General features: G+C 56.5%; 1 protein-coding gene across 3 annotated transcripts in view; it reads left to right on the top strand.

Annotated features, from left to right (window-relative positions):
• Positions 1-17,702, top strand: part of LDB3 (LIM domain binding 3) — a 68,658-nt gene that overhangs the window by 9,370 nt on the left and 41,586 nt on the right. For 2 of the 3 annotated variants that reach the window (XM_025396197.1, XM_025396199.1), the window contains 6 exons: positions 3,381-3,532; positions 4,073-4,148; positions 5,447-5,814; positions 11,441-11,644; positions 16,557-16,726; positions 17,196-17,232. In XM_025396197.1, the coding sequence (XP_025251982.1) occupies positions 3,381-3,532; positions 4,073-4,148; positions 5,447-5,814; positions 11,441-11,644; positions 16,557-16,726; positions 17,196-17,232 (1,007 nt within the window). Of the gene's footprint in view, positions 1-3,380; positions 3,533-4,072; positions 4,149-5,446; positions 5,815-10,035; positions 10,059-11,440; positions 11,645-16,556; positions 16,727-17,195; positions 17,233-17,702 lie in introns of all 3 variants that reach the window. The other variant, XM_025396200.1, reaches the window with a different exon arrangement.

Here is a 17,702-nt window from a genome sequence, read left to right as displayed (position 1 = left end):
TCTACACTCAAGGCAGCAACACACTCCTATCATTAATAGAAGCTATGGCAATGAGTTTGGGGGTAAGGGCTAAGTGTATTTTAAGAAATCTTAAGTAGCTCTAAGATGCCCCTGTGGAGCCTGGAGGGCAGGCTGGATTTGCAAAGCAGATGCTGTGGCTTCCTGGCAGTCCAGGCGTCTGTTTCTGTATTGTCCTTTCCTGTCTCTGTAGATTCCAGGGCTGGGGAAGGGGCGCTGTGGACACAAGGTAGCCAGTATTTTAAGAGGGCACCACAGGCTGGGTATGGTGGCTCATGTCTGTAATCCCAGCACTTTGGGAGGCTGAGGTGGGTGAATCACTTGAGGTCAGGAGTTGAAGACCAGCCTGGCAAACATGATAAAACCCCCTTTCTACTAAAAATACAAAAATTAGCCGGGTGTGGTGGCGTGTGCTTGTTGTCCCAGCTACTCGGGAGACTGAGGCAGGAGAATTGCTTGAACCCGGGAGGCAGAAGTTGCAGTGAGCCAAGATCACGCCATTGCACTCCAGCCTGGGCAACAGAGAGAGACCCTGTCTCAAAAAAAAAAAAAGAAAAGAAAAAGAAAAAAAAAAGGGCACCATAGCCCCTAGGGCTGAAATGGCAGGTTCACAGCCATTGGAGAGGGCTGTCCTGGTCTTGCTGTTATCACCCATGTGGTGTAGGGCAGTGTTTCTGTGACCCGTAATGTGGTCATGCAGAAACAACTCAGTTCCTGGGCTGCATCTGCAGAGCCCATCTGGGAATGGGCTGGACACTGGTGACTGGTGACTGCAGAGCATCCTGGTTTGGAAGGGGCTTCCCTGTGAGGGGACTGGCAGGAGCTTCCATCCATGTCTGTAAGCCTAGGGACTGGCAAGAGGCCCACCCAGGCTTGGCACCTGGGGCAAGGGACTGTCCCCAGAGCCTCTCTGGGCTCCTTCTAGGATGGTTCTCAGGCCTTGGCCTGAATCTAGCTTCTGCCAACACTAGGAGCTGGCTTGGTCCTTGGGTTATAGCCAGGAAGGTGACTGGGATGCGCCTAGAGAGGCCAAGAGGACTGGCTGGTGGGCATGTTTGGGAGGCAAAGCCAAGGAACACCTCCAGCCACAGCTTGTGGGGGGTGGGGTCCAGAGCCTCCTCTTTCCTGTGATGTCACTGAAGGCCAGGCCTGCATGGCACTCCTCGTGATGTCATGGGGGTTGGGGACTTCCAAGATGGTGTGATGGGAGTCAGGTCATAAAGTCATTCTATGTGATATTAGCAGGGGCCAGCACATTCCATATGATGTCACAGGGGGACAGCCAGAGTCTCTGGCATTCCATGAGGTATCTTTAGGGGTGGGGCTGCTAAGGTCACTAGGGGCCAGCCATCAAGCCATTTTAGGTGACATCATTAGACCCTCTGGAATTTTGCATCTCATGTGACATCACTGTGGGTAGGGCTGCCACAGCATTCAGTGTGCTATTACTGGAGGCCGGGCGTGCAGAATTTGGCATCGTGCATGATGTCACCACGAGTGCAGCCTGAGCCATCATGACATCCCAAGTAATGTCCCAGAAGGTGTGGCCTTCCTGAGATCCCATGGGGAATTCCCAGGGTGGAGTTGCAGTGGCATTCTGTGTGGTTACACTGAAGATGGGGCCTCCAGTATGTAACATTCTGTGATGTTACTGGGGCTCAGGGTTTGGGAACTGGCTCCCAAACCTGTACCCCGCCTTCTGGAGGTATGACGCCAACTACAGAACCCTAAGCACTGCCCCATTTCCCAGCCAATTTTGCTCACCCAGGCAGGGTTGTCGGCTACCTCACCATCTCCACATCTGCCAGGTAGCACAAAGCACCGTGCACTAAGATGCTTTTGAGTGGGTGCATTTATCCTGACTTTCAGCCTGGCAGTGTCTCTGGGATGCTGCTGTATCTTAGCTCCTGCATCTCTCTTTTCTCCTGGATTCTGAAAAGTGCTCCATAGCTTTGCAGGGTACAGGGGTTATAAGAGGCTAACCAAGGTTACAAATAGCCTGCATTTTTTTTTTTTTTTTTTTTTTTTTTAAGACAGAGTCTCATTCTGTCACCCAGGCTGGAGTACAGTGACATGATCTTAGCTCACTGCAACCTCTACCTCCTGGGTTCAACCAAGGGTTCAAGTGATTCTCCTGCCTCAGCCTCCTGAGTAGCTGGGACTACGGGCACACGCCAGCATGTCCAGCTAATTCTTTTGTATTTTTGGTACAGACAGGGTATCACCATGTTAGCCAGGCTGATCTTGAACTCCTGATCTCAGGTGATCTGCCTGCCTCCGCCTCCCAAAGTGCTGGGATTATAGGCATAAGCCACCACACCTGGCTGCCTGCAAATTTTTTTTTTCTTTTTTTTTTGAGACGAAGTCTTGCTTAGTCGCCCAGGCCGGAGTGTGGTGGCATGATCTCGGCTCACTGCAAGCTCCGCCTCCCGGGTTCAAGCGATTCTCCTGCCCCAGCCTCCCAAGTAGCTGGGACTACAGGCGCCTACCACCGTGCCTGGCTAATTTTTGTATTTTTAATAGGACGGGGTTTCACCATATTGGCCAGGCTGGTCTCGAACTCCTGACCTTGTGATCCGCCCACTTTGGCCTCCCAAAGTGCTGGGATTACAGGCGTAAGCCACCATGCCTGGTGGCCACCTGCAAATTTTTAAGAGACAGGGTCTCCCTCTGTCACCCACGCTGGAGTTCAGTGGTGAGCGACCATAGCTCGTTGTAACCTCAAACTCCTAGGCTGGAGTGACCCTCTCACCTGCCTCCTGAGTAGCTAGAACTACAGCCATGCACCACCACACGCTGCCAGATATTTTTATTTTTGTAGAAACAGGGTCTGGGCTGTTACCTGGGCTGGCCTCAAACTCCTGGCCTCAAGCAATTCTCCTACCTCAGCCTCCCAAAATGTTGGGATTACAGGCATGAGCCACCATGTCAGGCAGCCTCCAAACCTTAATGGCTCAGCACAACAAAAGTTTCTCATTCATGCAATGTCCAATACAGTGTTCCCTAATCATCTCTCCTCCTTGCCATGCCCTGCATTCAATCAGTCAACAAGCAGAGAGTGTGCAGGATCACAAGGATGGTTGCTAGGGGCAGACCTGGAAGGGGCATACATTGCTTCCACCCTCATTCCAGTGGCCAGAGCTAGTCCCAAAGCCGCAGTCAGACACAAAGCTCTAAGCAATGTGGTAGTCATGTGCCGGAAAGAGGAACTAGGCTTGGTGAGCAGCTGGTACTGGCCATAGCGAATGAAAAACAAAATGACGGCTTCTGCTGAATATTCCCGGGTGACTCTTCCCCAAGGACTGGCCCTTCCTCAGGACCACCTTCCTTATGCTCACCCCCCACCTCTGCTATCCAATCAGATCACACCAGGCAGCAAGGCAGCCCAGTCCCAGCTCAGCCAGGGTGACCTTGTGGTGGCCATTGACGGCGTCAACACAGACACCATGACCCACCTGGAAGCCCAGAACAAGATCAAGTCTGCCAGCTACAACTTGAGCCTCACCCTGCAGAAGTAGGTGGGAGCTCTCCAGAGCAGGGGGCGGAGGCTTGGGTGTGGGCATGGGGCAGGGGCCAAAAGAGGGATAGTCCCATAGCAATTGAGTGGGCCTAGCCCTGGGCTACAGAACTGTGCCAGAAGATAAGGACAGCCTTGGGCCAGAGGAACAACCAGGCCCAAGTTGCTGTCAAGCACCTAGAGGCAGACATTACTGCCTCACTTTACAGATAAGGCTGAGAGGGTGGTCCTGGCACTGCCCGTATGTGGGCCATTGGTCCTGGAAGGCAGGTCTTCCCTGCTTCCACTTTGCCCCGGCAGCCCCCAGTGACATAGCAGGGGCCCATGGATGCTGGCCAAAGTGCCCAGGGGCCATGACTTCTCCATCCTTGTCGGGCCCAGGGCCTTCTTGGGGAGATCCAGCCCGTGGGGTGGACAGTGGATCTGGAGCCCTCTGACTCAGCTGCCTCTCTCTCTCTCCTCACCAGCCCTGCCCAGGCAGGAGCTTCTGCTCCCAGGGGCAACTTCCTCACTTGGTCTCATTTCTGGTTTCTACAGATCGAAGCGTCCCATTCCCATCTCCACGACAGCACCCCCAGTCCAGTCCCCTCTGCCAGTGATCCCCCACCAGAAGGTAGGTGCTGACTACGGCGGCGGGGTCCACTCAGCCCTGGTTCCTGGAGTGCTGGCCCTGGCCAGCCTGCCTGGTCTTTGGCTGGCCCAACTGGGAAGAGGCCGTGGGATCAGCCCTGCCCCATCCCTGTCACTGCTGCAGCTGACCCTGGGGAAGTGAGGCAGCCCCTCGGGAGAGACTTTCAAGCCCCTCTTGAACACTGGATGTGGGAATGAATGCCTGCCTGGGTGCAAGTCACCTCCGCTATGCCTCCCGGCTGGGCCGATAGAAGCTAGCTTGGGCAGCAGTGCTCCCAGGAGAGGGGTCACATTCCCGGCCAGGCAGGGGACGAGCATCCAGGCTCTGATCCTCATTTGCCAAGGGGGCCGGGGCTGGGTGACTACGGCTGAGGCCCAGCTTGAGGAGGACCTCCAGGTGTGGAGGGGCGTGCTGGCTACAGGCTTTCCCCTACCCAGATCTCTCCCTCTGGTTTCTACTTCCCCACCTGCCCCTCCCAAGTGCATGCCCCTGTAGCCCTTAGCATGTGCTGGTGATGGCCTTCGAGGCAGGCACAGGGAAGAAGGGAGGCCAAGCCCTGGCTCCAGACCTCACCACTGCCTGGGCCCTTCCCAAGGCCCCACTAAGCAGCTCAACCCCCAAGGGCTCCCTGCTCAACTTCTCCCTCTGTGTGAGCTGATAGTGACCCCACCTGTCCAGTGGGGCAGATTGGGCAGGGGAGTAGGGAGAGGGGAGAAAAAGAGGCTGACAGGGGTGCGGTAGGTCACAGACTGGGAAAGTGGGTGGAGGGCTGCTTGGGAGATGCTTACAGAGGTGGACTGAGGGGCCCAAATGTCAGCTACCCACTTCCTTGGCTTCCCTCCTCACCTCCCCACCACCTGCCCACAGCCAGCCCAGGGACCCCATCTCACTGGCAGTGTGGGGTCAGTGGAGCAGGAGTCTGGGCTGTGCTCACTGGGTAGCCACTCTCAGGGGCAGGGGGAACAGACACAGAATGGGCCATCCCCTGACCCCTATACCCACTTCCTCGGGCCCTGAGGGTAGGAAGCTTGGCTTGGCTTCTGTGCGGGGCTTGGCACTCTGCCCAGTTGGATGCCAGCCTCAGGCCAGGCCGGGAGCCATGTGCCTGCCTGCTCCTCCGCCAGCGTCCTCCCCTCCAGGTGCTGCACCCAGGTGCTCTGGGCTTCAGGCTGTGGGGCTCGCACTAACGTATCTGTTTCAGGTCCACGCAGGAGCGCTGGGACGCGTGTGGCCTCTAACTGCTCTCTTCTCTCTCCCCTGCATGGCCTGCCCTGTGCCAGGACCCCGCTCTGGATACGAACGGCAGCCTGGTGGCACCCAGCCCCAGCCCTGAGGCGAGGGCCAGCCCAGGCACCCCGGGCACCCCGGAGCTCAGGCCTACCTTTAGCCCTGCCTTCTCCCCGCCCTCTGCCTTCTCCTCACTCGCCGAGGCCTCTGACCCTGGCCCTCTGTGGGTCAGACTGAGGGCCAAGACCAGCCCGGACGGGGCCCGGGACCTACTCGGCCCGAAAGCCCTGCCGGGCTCGAGCCAGCCGAGGCAATATAACAACCCCATTGGCCTGTACTCGGCAGAGACCCTGAGGGAGATGGCTCAGATGTACCAGATGAGCCTCCGAGGGAAGGCCTCGGGTGTCGGACTCCCAGGAGGGTAGGTAACGGGCGTGCAGCTCTCCACGGGTGGCCTGGGCCACCTGGGTCCTCGGTGCTCGGCAGAGACCTGGTCAGGTGGTCAGAGCGAGGCACTGGCCCCAATCCAGCCAACCCCGAGTCCATGAGACCAGCAATGATCCTGTGGCATTTGCCATGAGCCGGGCATGCCAGCGATTTATACGACCAACCACGCTGGGGTGACATGTCGGATTTTGCAGAGGAGGAAACTGAGGCTCAGAGAAGGTTAAGTCACAGTCCGTTTGTCCAGCTACCATGTGGCCGAGCGAGTCCTGAATGCAGGAGACTCTGACTTCCAAAACTTTTTCACTAAGCCGCCCCCCAGAACAGCACAGCATAGCCTGCTTCCTTCAAGAGCTATGCGCTGGTCCCCACCCCTCTGGGGGGAAGGAGGCAGGAGCAGCGGGGAGCTGAGAGGTGGAAAAGCGAGTTCTCTGGGACTAGGAATGGTCTGGGAAGCTGCCTGGAGGAGGGAGCCCCTGAGTTGTATATGAAGAGACTCTTTGGCAGTGGCATGCAGGGAGCGGGTTTGCAGGAGTGACCTTGGCCAGGGTGGGGTGGCGAGGAAGCAGCACCCCAGGGAGAAAGGGGCTGTGCGGGAGAACAGCAGCCTCACCCCCAAGGTCTAGCTGGTGGGACTCTGGGAGCACAGCAGTTAAAAGCACATGGGACTGGGACACTGTGGAAGGGACCAAGGGATCAGAGTCCCCATACTGGGCCTGTGCTAGCTCCAAGCCCTTCACGCTTGTTCTCTCACCCTAACTTCTACTCCCGCCCTGTGCAATTAGCGTAGCCCTCTCCAGGCAGGGCAGGCTGAGTCAAGGCAGTAGAGCCTAGTGGTTCAGAGTTCCTCCTCTGAATCGTGGAGGAATCACACTGTCCATGTCTCAGGGTTATTGGGAGGATAAAGGACCTAACACTTGTAAAGCTCTGAGCTTTGTCTGTCACCCACTCACTGCATGACACCTGGTATCATCACTGCCTGGAGCCACCCAGAAGAGTCACAGTAGGAATCCGGTCAGTCTGGCCCAAGCCCATGCCCTTGCCTTTGCCCTTGCAGCAGAAGGTACCTGTGCCCCATCAGATCACTGCTCCCTGTGGCCCTCAGCTTCCCTAGCTCCCCAGCTGTTTCTGGAATCCTCAGTGAGGCTGACCTCTGGTACCGCATGGCTTGCTTCCCTTAGCCAAGGTGACAGAGTCATATATGCCCCCCAGGTTCCCCAGCGAAGGACTTTTGCCAGAAAACTCAGGGAATAGTAGAACAGATATGGCCTCCTTGTCCCGCCTTTGTTGGGCTGGTAGGTCTTCCTGGTCCTTTCCAGGGGCTGGCCTCAGGCAGGGAGGTCAGCCTCTGGTGGCCTGGGACTCCCAGGAGACCCACCTGCAATGATGGTATTGTCTCCCCATAGTGACCCTGCACTCTGGCTATGGACCAGCTAACAGCCCACATGCCTTATCTCTCAGCAACTCTCTCTAACACAACTCTCTCTCTAACTCCAGAGGTGGGCATGATTTTCGTCATCTTATAGCTGGAAAATAGATGCTCAGAGAGAGCAAGTAATTTGCTCAAGGTCACACAGCTAGTAAGTGGCAGACAGAACTGGCACCCAGGTCTGCCTGACTCCACTTTGCATTGAGACAGGGACTTGTCTACCTGCTCAGGGAAGTGAGGGGCCAGGCCCATCTCTGCTTCCCATAGTGCCTAAGGTACTCTGCTGTTGGTGCAGGGGCTGCCCAGACCCTGATGAATGTGTAAATTATTACTTGGTGCTCAGAGCAGCAGAGTCTGACGTTTCCTTCAAGGGATGGTGGGCTAGGGGAGGGTGTGCAGTGGGTGCTTTATCTAAAGTAAAAGCTGATGCTGCTGCCCCGGGCAATGCCGGCAGGAAGGGCTGGAGCCTCTGACCTGCGCTGGCCTCTGACCTAGGGCAACCTCTGCTGGGCTGAGGCCACCACCTATGCTAAGTGGGTCAGCAACAGGGTCAGCAAAGGCTAATCCCTGTGCTTGTCCATGGCACACTTCTCCCATGCTAAGCACCTTAGACTCAGGACCTGCTCAGTCTGCACAACCCACTGGTGTGGTAGGCATTACCATCTCAAGAATTAGAATTAGGAAACAGGCTGGGACAGGTGGGTAATTTGCCCGGAGTCACAGTGCTAGGAAGAGGCAGGGTCACGACTTGAACTCTGTCCTGTCTGGCTCCAAAAGGAAGCCCCTTCCGCTGCTCTCTCCTCTGGGCGGCTTGGAGTGCAATTCCTTGGCAGCTCGTATCCTCTTGGAAGGAGGAGAGAGAAACAGATGTGGTGCAAGGGCAGACAGGCATGGGCATCCCAGCAGCCCCCTTCTTCTCCTCCCTTCTGGGGCTGGCACTGAAGAGCAGTGTCCCTGAGGCCATTCAGTGCAAGGGCCCCTGGGTAGGTCTTGCATCTTTGGCTCATCTTCCCCAAGACCCGGGCACTGTCTCCTCTCAGATGTGTCTGCTGCAGCCATCCCAGCCCCAGGTCCTGGGTGGGAGAAACTGAGCAGGAGGCAGAAATCAATGCCAAAGAAGGAGCAGGCTGCCAAGGCAGGGCAGAGGCAGCCCCCACCTTGCCAGGCAAACACTGCCGTCTGCAGGGGGCCCTGGGCTGGTCAGGGCAAGAAATGACCCTGCTGCTGTCAGCACTGGCCAAAAATGGAGAAGGAATGGGGTTCCTTGCTGGCCCTTTCCTAATATAGCTGCACTTGCAGCTATTTTAAGCCTGGGAGGACAGAGGGAATTTTATCAGTTCTGAGGCAGTGGCAGGCTTGGGGCAGAGCAGGGCCACTGTGCCACTCCCTGGGACGGGGGACTACTGACTTGAGCCTGGATCCCCAGGGTTTGGCTGCAAATGACCAGGGTCAGGCCGGCTGGGGCCCAGGCTCCCCCAGCTAGAGCCCACACTGGGCAGATTCAAGAAGATGGCAGAGTTTGAGGACAGAGCCCCCCACCTTCCACACTGTCTCCCTCACAGGCCCCAGACAGGGACACTGGCCACAGGGTCTGCCACTGCAGGGAATCTGCATTTAAAGAAACGCGGGACAGACACTGCTTTCCCTACAGAGACCATGCTCTGGGAGGCTCACTCTCAGGTCAGAGTGAGAGGAAGGGCCTCTCACTATGCTGTCCGAGCTGGGCTGCCTCGGCTGGGCGCTTTCCTTCAGAAAGCCTTGAGCTCGACCAGGCGTGGTGGCTCACGCCTGTCATCCCAGCACTTTGGGAGGCCGAGGCAGGTGGATCACGAGGTCAGGAGATCGAGACCATCCTGGCTAACACAGTGAAATCCCGTCTCTACTAAAAATACAAAAAAAAAAAATTAGCCGGGCATGGTGGTGGGCACCTGTAGTCCCAGCTACTTGGGAGGCTGAGGCAGGAGAATGGTGTGAACCTGGGAGGCAGAGCTTGCAGTGAGCCGAGATCGAGCCACGGCACTCCAGCCTGGGTGAAAGAGCGAGACTCCATCTCAAAAAAAAAGCCTTGAGCTCACACTTCTCCCTGCGCTTCCTCGCTCCTCCATCCTGCCTCATTGCTGGCCCAAAGGGCCTTTAGGAGTGGCCCCTGGGGATTGTGCACCCCACTCCCCTATACCCCAAGAGGAGCAGCCAGAGCTGCCTGTGTCTCTTCTGGGAGGGAGAAGAGGTCCGGGTTTGGGGGGCATAGGTAACCCCGCGCACACCCTGCCCCCTCACCACCGCAATGGCTGCTCAGGACAGAATTCCAGAGCTGCCCCCACAAAACAGACTCTTAGTCCAGAGATGTGGACAGGCAGGGAGGCCCCTGGGCCTCAGCCTTTTCCATAGCAGCCACAGCTGGTCCTGTCTCCACCTGCAGCTTCCTCTCTGGGATCTATAGCCAGGTTTGTATGTGGGGGATTCATGTATGTGGTACGAGTGTCCCTGAAGATGGACAAGAAAACACTTCTTTTGGCAAAGCAGAGGGCACTGGGGAATGCCCAAGAGGGAAACATTGCTGTGTCAGTCTCTGAACCAAACCGAGGATCCCAGTCACTGCGACTCCCAGCTCTCAGCTCTCCCTCCTCGCTCCTTGCTCTCCTCACCCAGTGTGATTTGGGCTGCTTCTGCCTCCACAATGACCAGGCTGATGATGGCCCCGGCGCTCAAACTCCCCCCGGTGGAGCCTCCCTCTGACCACCCTGTCTTCTTTGCCCTTTTCCTCCCCAGGTGGTAGCCAACTCTCCAGCCAAGTTAGTATCAAAGGACAGCATGTGTGTGCGCTTGCGTGCCAGCCCCAGCATGTGTCTGTGTGTATCTGATGTGGATAGGGCGTGCCTGCTGGCATGTGTACATGTGTGTGCATATGTATGAGTGGGGTGCACTTGTGCCCCTGGGTGAGCCTGCATGTGTGTGAAGCTGGAGTAGAAGCATTTGGGGGTGGGAGTGGGAGCTCCATTCGATGGTTCTAATTTCATTCCCAATTTCCTGCTGCAGCAGCTGCTTAAGATGCGCCTGGGGTTGGTGACGGTGGTTGGGGGAAGGGGGCACAGGCTGTGCTGCTGCTGGGCCTGTGTGAGCCTGAAGACCTTTCTGTCCTGGCGACCCCTCGGAAGGGCTGCACTGGATCTTTTCTGCCCGGGGAGCACACCTATCCATTGGAGGGAAGAGCCTCCTGTGGGTAGAGGATGGCCAGCCACTCAGCAAACTGGACTTGAGGGAGCCTGGGCAGCCGGAGCCCTGCTCTGAGGAAGAAGCACATTCCCTGAAGCGTCTGGAAGAGCAGAGCCCTGGGCCACCAAGAGGGTGGCCTGCAGGAAGAGCCCCTTCATGGAGAAACCTTGCTCAGAATCCCTGTGGGTGCCACTGGAGCCGCTTTTCGCCTTTGGGGCGTTCTGGACTCAGCTTGGGCTGCTGCTCCCATCCCCTACCCCCAGCCCCACGCCCCGCTTCCCCTGCTGTGTGTGGTGGGAGATCTCTCTGTGCCTGGCAGCCCCTGCAGACCCTGGGAGTGAGCTCAGGCTCAGCCAGGCCCTGCAGGGGATCTGGGAACGCCAAGATGGGCAAGGAAACCCTTCTATGGCCAGGAGTGGTGGCTCATGCCTATAATCCCAACACTGTGAGAGGCCAAGGCAGAAGGATCCACTTGAGGCCAGGAGTTCAAGACCAACCTGGGCAACATTGTGAGACTCTGTCTTTACAAAAAAAAAAACAAAAATAGTGGCATATGCTTGCGATCCTAGCTACCTCAGGAGGCTGAGGTGAGAGGATCACTTGAGCCCACTTGAGAGGTTGAGACTGCAGTGAGTGGAGATCACACCACTGCACTCCACCCTGAACAACAAAGCAAGACCCTGTATCCAAAAAAAAAAAAAAGAAAGAACGAAAGAAAAAAGAAAAAAGAAAACCTTCTGCACTGGGCTTTGGGGGAGGGTACCAAGGATTTTCCTGAATAGACCCAGACCACCCACCAATGGGAGACTTATGCAGCCTACAGGGGTTCAGGGCCTCGGCTCTGGGAGATCTCTCTCGACACCCACTGCACCCAGCCCTTGCCTTGGCCACCCATGTAACCACCACCTGTTGCCCTTTTCTCCTCCCCCTCCCTGCCTGTACTCCCCCACCCCTCCCCCAGCGCCGACTACCAGGAACGCTTCAACCCCAGTGCCCTGAAGGACTCGGCCCTGTCCACCCACAAGCCCATCGAGGTGAAGGGGCTGGGAGGCAAGGCCACCATCATCCATGCACAGTACAACACGCCCATCAGCATGTACTCCCAGGATGCCATCATGGACGCCATCGCTGGGCAGGCCCAGGCCCAGGGCAGTGACTTCAGTGGGTAAGCGCCTCCCTCCTCCTCCACCACTCAGCGCCTCCAGAGCCCGAGGGGTCTGGGCCATTGGGCGCCATCGGGACCAGCTTTCTTCCTTCACATTGGACCTCCTGGGGGCATGGCCCTTGGAGGGGAGCCAGCCTTCAGCAGGGTCTTCTGGAACGTGGGTATCCTCTCTTCAGACCCTCTCCATGGTCAGCTTTAGGAGAAGGGTGGAGAAATGCAGAAAATGGTGGCTTCTCAAAGTGCTTTTCACAGCCTCTGCATTTTCCCAGGCTCCTTGAGGAGGCTGGCTTAAGAAGAGACTTCTACAGTCCTCTTAACAAGGGGACCATCCTGGAGGCCCCCAGGTCTCTCACAGCGAAGCTGTCCTTTAAGGAGGGGGACGTTGCCAGGTTCTTCCAGCGCTGAGAATTGATTCAAACACACTGGCTGGGTTTCTGGTTTTGGAAGGGGTCTGCGACCAGCTATCCACAGTACTGCTGGCAATCAGTCCCACTAATGGGAGCAATCCCCTCCTCTTTGCCCCAGGAAGCCCGGCCTCAGGGCAGTGGCATTTAAGACATCCTTGGTTCCTGGAGTTCGCCCATTAGCTATGGTTGGGGAATTCGAGGGTTGGTAAAGAAAGAGTTGGCTGAAAATCATTTGTGGATGAAAAATGCTAGCAATGCAAACATTCATGTAGACAGACCTCTCTCTGTGTGTCTCCACGTCTCCCTCGCTGTGTCTCTGTGTCTCCCTTTCTCTGTGTGTCTCTGTATCTCCCTCTATCTGTATGTCTCTTTCTGTCTTCCTCCTTGTTGCTCTCTTTTTCTCTCTCTCTCTCCCTTTCCCTCTCTTTCTCTCTCTGTCTCTCGTGTGTGTGTGTGTGTGTGTGTGTGTCTGTCTGTCTGTTGTTTCTTTCTTACACACATACACACAGTTCCTCACTGTTTTCTACTTGGAAATACCACTGTGTTGGCTGATTCTCAATCTGGACAACATCTTATCCCTGGGTCAGGATAAGAATTGCAGGATCCCCCAGCAATTCAAGGCAAAAAGTCTTGAAATGACTGATGTTTTTTTCCAAAGCCAGGAAAACAGATGTAATAAGAGGGGTGGAGGGATTAAAAAGTCCCAAAGGACCCAGTTTCACTTGGCCATTCCGGACCCCAGCCCTTGTGGCCGTGATATGCATGCAGGTTATAAAGGGCAGGCTCCTCAGCCCCAAGGGTGGAACAGTGTAGGCTCCCTAGGCTCTGCTGGAACTGAGGAGCCTGGGAGCCTCTTGGAGATGCAGTACTTCCTCTAGGCCACCAGGGGGCAGAGGTCACCTGTCCTAGAGCTTCAAGTCAAACTCCCAAGGCTCAGAGCTGCTGCTCTTGGCGTAATTCTGGGCAAGGTTGATTGAATTCCATCATTCAAAGCAGAAAATATGACCATGCAAGTTTAAAAACACAAGCATTAGCTCATGCGTACCCAGAAAAACAAGGTTGCCTAAGCCCAAGAGCTAACAGGGATTTCCTGTTAACATTTATTTGTCATGTGTGTCTTTGGTGTGCTCTTAAAAGTAGTAGCAATCGCCAAAGGGAAGTTCAATGGAAAATAATGGAAGAACTGCTCTTCACTAACTTTCTGTTTCCTGCACGTTGGGAAAACTGCTATCATTTGATCTCACCACTAGGGCATCCATCAGTTTTGGAACTGATGCACTGTTGATTAATCGAGGCTTCTTGAAGGACCTTTCCCATCTCCCTCCTGTCCCCTCCCGTACCCTCCCTGTTCTTCCCCTGGTATGCCTGGAGAGGGTCCTCTTCTCCTCTTCCTTTTAATGCAGCCACGCTGAGCTGACCATGCCGTGGTGCCAGTGAGTAACCCTCTTGGCCATAACGTGCTCCCGTTTCTGCTGTTAATTTCCATGGTTCCTTTCTCACTGACCGTGTTTTTTCTCTTTTTCTTCCTCCTTCACCCACCCCATTCCAATAACTCATTTCTGACCCTAACCCGGCTCTCTTGTGTGCGCTGCCCCTCTGCTATCCCATGATGGACGCGCACTTACGGCTGGGTTTTCCTCTGCTTGGCAGGGCGTCACCGCTGGCGTAAGTAGACTCCGCAGTGTCTGTCCCGTCATCCGTCTGTCTGATTGTGGGATGGTGTGTGGGTTTGGTGGGATGTGTCTGAGGACCAGTGTTCAGCCCACGTGCTCTGTCCACGCTCCTCCTCACACCCACCTGTCAGCCAAACGACATCCCTTGCAGCCTTTCCAGGCAAGTAGTTGTCTCTTGGGGTTTATCCAAATAATGTCACTGTGGTCACAGAAATCACAGAGTAATGACACTCATGCTGCAGGCCCAGGCTGGGGTACATACCTGTGTTCTTGCCGTGCTTTGGGGTGGCTCCCCCTGCCTTTCCTATCTGCACTGGGACAGTGTAGACCTGGACGTTAGAATCCACACTGGGCCATTATTCAGGGCTAGAAGGTGACAAGGTGACAAGGTAACCTCTTGGAGGCCACTCCCCAGAATCTGCATGGGAAGTGTATCTGCAGGAGCCAGTGCCTGCCATGACCACCCATGGGAGGGGAAAGATGAATCAGATTGGGGGCTGCACACAGTGAAGTAAATGCAGCGGTGACCTGATGCTGCGGTGACTGTGGAGTGTTTTCTGTGGCAAGAAGAACAAGCTGAAAGTGGGTCCAGAGAGTGGACTCAGGCCAAGGGCCCAGGACTGCAGGACCTGTTCCATCTTCTCTGCGTATATTCTCCCTGAGCCTTGGTGTCATGAAAGGCACAGCAGTTTCCTCATCTGACTGCCAGTCTTGGTCACAGCAGCAACAAGAGTCCCTGGTCTTTGCATGGGGCGGTGGGAAATGAAGCCAGAAATGCTGAGTCCCAAGGGACTCACTCCCGGCAGCTTTCTTGAACCCTTGGAGCCAAGGAAGGCACAGGGGAGCTCATCCTGGGCACATTCCAGGAAAACAGCAGCAAACACCTTCCATCCACTTTCTGGATTGCAGAGCTCCGTAGAGAGGCTCAAGGGCCTTGCATCCACGCCTTCCCTCACCCACTGCACAGTTCACACTCCCTCCTTCCTTCCCCTCCCAGTGGGTGAGGAGCCAGTACCAGGGAGACCCGGTTGTGCCTTCCTGTTGCCCATCTCACCCAGACCTCAGGAACCCTTGGGACTCCTCCCTATACTAGAAATGGCCTGTCCCAGCAACAGGAAGATCCCACCCTCTCCTTTGCTCCCTGGGCAGCTGCAGGCTCCTCCCTGGCTGGACCCCAGAAGCCTCTGCTGGTCTTTCCCAGCTGATTCCAACCACAGGCTGCCAGTACCTATAGCTCTCTGGGCCAGGGCGGGGCCTTCAGGGAAGCCAGGGCAGCTCCACCCAAGCTCGATCACCTTTCCCCACCTCTGCTCTTGTAGCCCACCCTGAGCCAAACACAGGGACCAGTCCTGGGAGACTAGATCAGTTCCCTGTCGCACTCCTTGCAGGGAGGGTATAAGACATGGACAATGGGGAGGTTCCTCTTCCAGCCAACCAGCCCTCTGGGGGAAAGGGAGAGGCAGGCAGGAGAGTGCTGGACAGGGCATCTCTCCAGGCATAGGTCCAGGGCCTCCTACTGGGCAGAAGTAGCCTTCCTGAGCCCTATGACTACTGGGAGCCTAATGCAAAGGACACAGGGCTAGCAGCCAGGAAACCTAGGTTCTTGCCCAATGGGACCCCTATCTGCTGTAACCTGGAGCTAGTTGGCTGGCCTTTCTGGACCTCAGCTTTAGCATCTGTAAGAGGAGAGGGCTGGGCCAGCAGTCTGTTACTGTTGTGGGCTTCATCTGAGCCCTCCCACGCCTCTGAGAAGGTGGGCTGGGTGGCTTGGTCCTCTGGCCCCCTGGCCAGGGCAAGTGGGCTGTAAGGCTTTTGAACATGGCCTGCACTGCAGTCTGATTCAGGCTGGGAGGCACTGGACCCGAGGGGCTCTAGGGTTCCTTCTGGCTCTGATCTAGGATTTGTTTCTTTAGCCAAGAGTTTTGTGCACTTATCATGTGCCAGACCCTGGGAGCCTAAGGGAAGGTCACGTGGTCCCCCACAGAGGGCTGCGCTTCTCTGGGACAGAGGACCAGTGGCTTCCGTGCAGCCCCACTTCCAACTTCCCCAGGCCAGAAATCCCCTGTCCCTGCAGGCCATGCCAGGGCCGTGCCTCGCTGCCTTGTTTCTTACCAGCTCCCAGCACAGTCAGCCTACTGGCACTGACCCCAGGGCCCCAGTCCTTTTCCAGGGCAGTGACAGCATTGGCAGCTCCTTATTTGGATCCAAAAGTGTGAGGAGGGCAGCAGATGGACCCTGAGGAAGCCTCTGGGTCCCCGAATGGCCTCTCCCCAGCCAGCCCCAAACTCATGGCCTGCTCAGGGAGGTCAAAGAAGACCTGTTCTGTTTCCTCCCTCTGTAAAGGGGATCTGGGGGTGGGGATGTCTCTGCTGATGTCTCTGATGGAAACTGTGGCTCCCCAGTTTCCATCGGAGGTAGCTGAAATAGTGCCTCCATCCCACAAGCTGAGCCTCTAATCTCAGAGTCCTTCTGACTTTGGAAAGGCATTCCAGGGCCCTGATCACCCAAAAGGTCAGATCCACATTGGGCAGCCACATTAGGGATAGGGGTGGGGGCAAGGCGTAGGCTTGGAGTTAGCACTGGGGAAGGGCAGACCTGAGGGATCTCAGCCTCCTGTCTCTCATGAGGGAGGGGAGTCACTGCTTCACTGTGACCAACCTGAGCACCGAGGACCCAGGTCATGCCCATATCTCAAGTTCTCAGATAGCAATGGGTAAAGGCAAGGTGGGGACAGAACAATAGGGGCCACCAATGGGCATGGAGCAGGGACCCAGCAGGGTGGGAACCGGGCTCCAGCCTAGCCCTCGCCCACGGCCTCTCTCTGCATTGCAGGAGCCTCCCTATTAAGGACCTTACCGTAGACAGCGCCTCTCCCGTCTACCAGGCTGTGATTAAAAACCAGAACAAGCCGGAAGATGAGGCTGACGAGTGGGCACGCCGCTCCTCCAACCTGCAGTCTCGCTCCTTCCGCATCCTGGCCCAGATGACAGGGACAGAATTCAGTGAGTGCAGGCTCTCGGGGTGGGTGCAGAGGAGGGAGATGCTGAGGGGCCACCGGGGGCCTGGGCCCAGCACTGCAGAAGCCAGGGAGTCCTGCTACCTGCCCTTGAAGGTGGGCCAGCCTTGATGGTTTGTCCGCGGCTGGCAGGGCTCCTTCTGGGCCCCTCGGGCAGGCTGTCTGGTGACAGCAGCCTTCTGCTCCAATGTCAACTCCAACAGTGAGCAGCAGGCTTGGTGTGCAACTTCCGGGTGAGATGACTGCCCAGGGCCGGGATGAGGCCCTCTCAGGCCACCCCCTGACCCTTTCCCAATGTCCTCTGGGGCCTCTGCCCAGCATACAGTGGACAGGCAAAGGGGTAGTCACCATGTTGGGCCTGGCTGAATCCTGGGGACTCAGTGCCCACAGAGCCCCAGCAACTTTCCTTGCTGTGTCTCCTGTGAGTGCCCTGACCAGCTCCTTTCTACCCACAGTGCAAGACCCTGATGAAGAAGCTCTACGAAGGTCAAGGTAAGTGCCTGGACTCAGGCTCTGTGGCCTTGCCCTCTAGCCCCGTCCCTTCCCGAGCAGCCCCCAGGTCACATCACTTATGGAAGGAACCTCTCAAGTTCATGGATTTGGAAAGCCTGGCCTGCAAAGGGCTCCAGCTGACACTAGCTTGAGGCGGCATCCTGGGTCAGTGAGGCGGGCACCTGGACCCGAGTCCTCTCCTCCAGGCCCAGGCTACAAGAGCGAAGGCTCTGGGCTCTCCCAACTTCATCCCTGGGCAGGGGCAGGGCTGCTTTGGCCTTTGCTGGGCTGTTGAGAATGAGGGCATCTTTCCCTGTGAGGACACCCGGCTGGCCACCTTGCCCACCCACTCATCTCAGGGCCTGTTCCCCTGTGATTCCAAAGGCTGGGCACTGGGAAACAGGCACTCAGGGGTCTGTGCTGGACACAAACGCCTGACCCCTGGACTCACCTGTCCAGACCCATGTTGA

This window comes from Theropithecus gelada, chromosome 9 (genome assembly GCF_003255815.1).
Source record: "Theropithecus gelada isolate Dixy chromosome 9, Tgel_1.0, whole genome shotgun sequence".
Taxonomy (NCBI): Eukaryota; Metazoa; Chordata; class Mammalia; order Primates; family Cercopithecidae; genus Theropithecus; species Theropithecus gelada.
The sequence above is the reverse complement of the archived record's forward strand: the minus strand, read 5'-3'. Positions and strand labels throughout refer to the sequence as shown.